The sequence below is a fragment of the Mus pahari genome, chromosome 12, assembly GCF_900095145.1.
Source record: "Mus pahari chromosome 12, PAHARI_EIJ_v1.1, whole genome shotgun sequence".
NCBI classification, from domain to species: Eukaryota; Metazoa; Chordata; class Mammalia; order Rodentia; family Muridae; genus Mus; species Mus pahari.
In genome coordinates this window covers 16,207,101-16,210,278 of record NC_034601.1, presented here as the reverse complement: position 1 = coordinate 16,210,278, position 3,178 = coordinate 16,207,101, and the positions used below count along the sequence as shown (strand labels likewise).

General features: G+C 48.1%; 1 protein-coding gene across 1 annotated transcript in view; it reads right to left on the bottom strand.

Moving 5' to 3' along the window:
- Positions 1-3,178, bottom strand: part of Eif4g1 (eukaryotic translation initiation factor 4 gamma 1) — a 20,060-nt gene that overhangs the window by 13,463 nt on the left and 3,419 nt on the right. Inside the window, exons 7-10 of the mRNA XM_029544750.1 lie at positions 1,571-1,683; positions 688-780; positions 408-474; positions 6-145 (exon numbers count right to left, since the gene is read on the bottom strand). Coding sequence (XP_029400610.1) covers positions 6-145; positions 408-474; positions 688-780; positions 1,571-1,683 — 413 coding nt within the window. The remainder of the gene's footprint in view (positions 1-5; positions 146-407; positions 475-687; positions 781-1,570; positions 1,684-3,178) is intronic.

Here is a 3,178-nt window from a genome sequence, read left to right as displayed (position 1 = left end):
AGATTAGACTCAGACCCCGGCTCCAAAATTGGGGGTGGTGATGGGGTTGGAGAAGGCGACGAAGGCTGAGATTCTGTGCCAGGGCTATGCTCTGGGCCAGGCAGTTCTGGCCGCCCCCCAATGGCTGCTCCCTGTGACCGGTCATCTGCAGGAAGAATGAATGCATGACAGCAAGTCCTTCACTATTCTTGTTCTTCCTCTTAGTGAAGCTTACATCCAATTTAACAAAACACATCCCAACCTTCTCCCACCTTGACTGTTCTCATCTCTCATCCAAACAGTGCAACTTCAAACCCACTACAGGGAACCTAAGTCATTCACTGGTACTCAGTTTGAATCACTCCTTCAAGTGTAAATCCTCATACTCCCCAATTACCCCATAAAGGTTGTGCCACTGCCTTCCTTACCTGGCCGGATAATGACAGCAACCTGAGGCGACTCCCCATTGGGTTGAGGCTCCAGACTGCCTCCCGTCTGCAGGACACAAAGCGTTATAAGTTTGCACTGAAGAGTCCCACACCCTTCTTTACTATAGTCATTTCTACTTTAGCTCTCTCTGCCTAGAAATCCAGGAAAGCAGGGAAATGGGAAATAAACCCCTAAGATGAAGGAAAAGATCAAGTGACTTCGGAATCTAGGGCAGAATAGCTGTCCAAACCAAGGTATCACTCAAAGCTATGACAGTACCTGGGGAGGAGTGGGTGTGGAGGCAGTGCGGGCCCCAGACATGATCTCTTCTGTGATATCCTTCCCTCCTTGGTTTGGGTCTCGAATTCGGATCTGGGGAAAAAAAGCTATAGGATGAGTGGGAAGCAGAAGGAGCCCACCTCTCCACCCTGTCCCCCTCCTAACACTCTGGGCCAACCTCCCACCCCTACTGGGAAGCAGGTGGGTGGGTGCCAGAAACCCCATGAGTTCTACTGTCAACCCATCCGGCTGCTCTTGTAGTCGCTGCCCTAGCCCCCACCCCAAGACTCTTGACCTCACAGAGCAGCCCAGTGCATCACAATGCCCCTCCCTCCCCTCTACCCACCAGCAATCTCTAAGTCAATAGCCAAACACCCTAGGGCTAAAGACCCCCATCAAGCATCCGGCTAGCTCACTTGTGGCTAGTCGGCCTGATCTCTAGGGGTAGGGCCCAGATGCAGTGGGTGGAGTCAGGGTGACTCAGCGGCTTCCCCAGCCCTGGCACCCAATTCTGGGCACCATGCCCAGGGCTTGAGGACTGAGCAGAGGCGTAGGCCTCCAGAGCTCCTAGGACCAACGAGTTAGGAGCACAGAAAACAAACCATTTCCAAAGCTAACCACCATCACCCCCAAAACAATCATACATCTTGTGAACCTACTAGAAGCCAAGTCTCTTAGGAATGAATTTCCCTGCTGCTCAATAGTCTACTTCTGAGTTCTTCTACACTACAATCCCCTTACAAGGGACTTCCTCCACAGACCTTATTCTCTGCTTACATTCAGAGGTCTATGAAGTTTTGCTCCCACAGGCGCAACATCCCAGCCAACACCACACCATGAGTGTCCCTTTCCAAGTGTCCCAGAGCTCCTAGGTGCTACTTACAGTTTTCCGTTCCCTCTTAGGAGCAATCTGGGGTGGCTGGTTCATCAAAACTGGGGCCGGAGCCACACTAGCAGGAAACTGCTGCACACCTTGGGCTGGATAATAGGCTCCAGCTTGGGGGACGAAGGACAGAAAAGATTCGTGACAGCTTCAAGATCCAAACATACACTAATATGTGCTTGGACACCTCCCACTGCAGAACCTCTCATCATACACAGCCGGCCCCTTGCCCTGCCCTGCCCGCCTCCCCAGGGAATTAGGTGTCTGTCAAAGCAGGGGAACCAGTTTGAACTGCGTTTACAAGAATTCCTCACAGACACACACACCTTGTAGAAAGGAACTCCTTCCTCTCTACACTCGCTACCAAGTACCTGCTCTACCCCACAAGGCATTCACACACACACACACACACACACACACACACACACACACACACACACAGCAACACATGCACACACCCTCAACTTGAGACACAATCAGCTCTTTGGCAGGGAATAAACAGGGTTTTTCAAATTGGTCCACTTAAGCTGACTCAAATTCCTAACTCAGCCCTTTGTAAGGGGCAACCATAACAAAAATAATATCCAGCCTTAGAGAAATAAAAAATTCCCTAAAGCAATTGTTTCCAAAGTGGGGTAAATTTGTAACATCCCCAATTCCCACTTGTTCCTTTTAAACGTATCAATGGTGACTATGTTTAATCATGCACACATATATACAACTATACATGTATTGGAAGTATATATGTAAGATCTTCCTAATGGGAAATGTTTTTAGATACGGCTGAAAGCTTAGCATGCTAACATACGCTTGTAATTCCAGCAATAAGAGGCAGGGGACACTGCAAGTTTAAGACTAGCCTGGTTTACATGACAAGTTTCAGGCCAACTTAGAACTACCTAAGACTGTCTGTCTCAAAACCAATAAAGTTCAGAGTTTTTTCTTTCAACATAAATGAGAACTAGCTACAAAAACCACTCAAATCCACATTACTGTCTCCCAACTATGAAAAGAAACCCCATATAAAGTTCACTAAGTTGGCTTTCAAGTCAGACCCTGTATATCTTTCAGCTGGTTTTTTTCTTTTCTTTTCTTTTCTTTTTTTTTTTTGTTTTTCGAGACAGGGTTTCTCTGTATAGCCCTGGCTGTCCTCGAACTCAGAAGAAATCCGCCTGCCTCTGCCTCCCAAGTGCTGGGATTAAAGGTGTGCGCCACCACGCCCGGCTCAGCTTATTTTGTTACGTGTCTATGTGGAGGTGTCTATCTGTGCAGGTATCCAGAGGGTCCAGAAGGGTTGGATCCACCAGGAGTTGAAAGCTGCAGACAGTTGTGACCTGCCTAACATGGGTGCTGGTACGGAATTTGACCACTCTGCAAGAGCAATTCACTGGGCTGTACCTCCAGCCCTTTCTTTTTTAAATTTTCAGCTTATTTATTCATTTACATGTGCATGGGCTGAGAGGAAATATGAAAATAACTAGTGGGAGTCCGTTGTCTTCCTATCACCTGGGTCCCAGTGATCAAACTCATGCATCAGGCTTGGGGGCAGGTGCTTTGATCCACAGAGCCAGACTGAAGGCCCTGATCCTGTTTCCTTTTTTTTTTTTT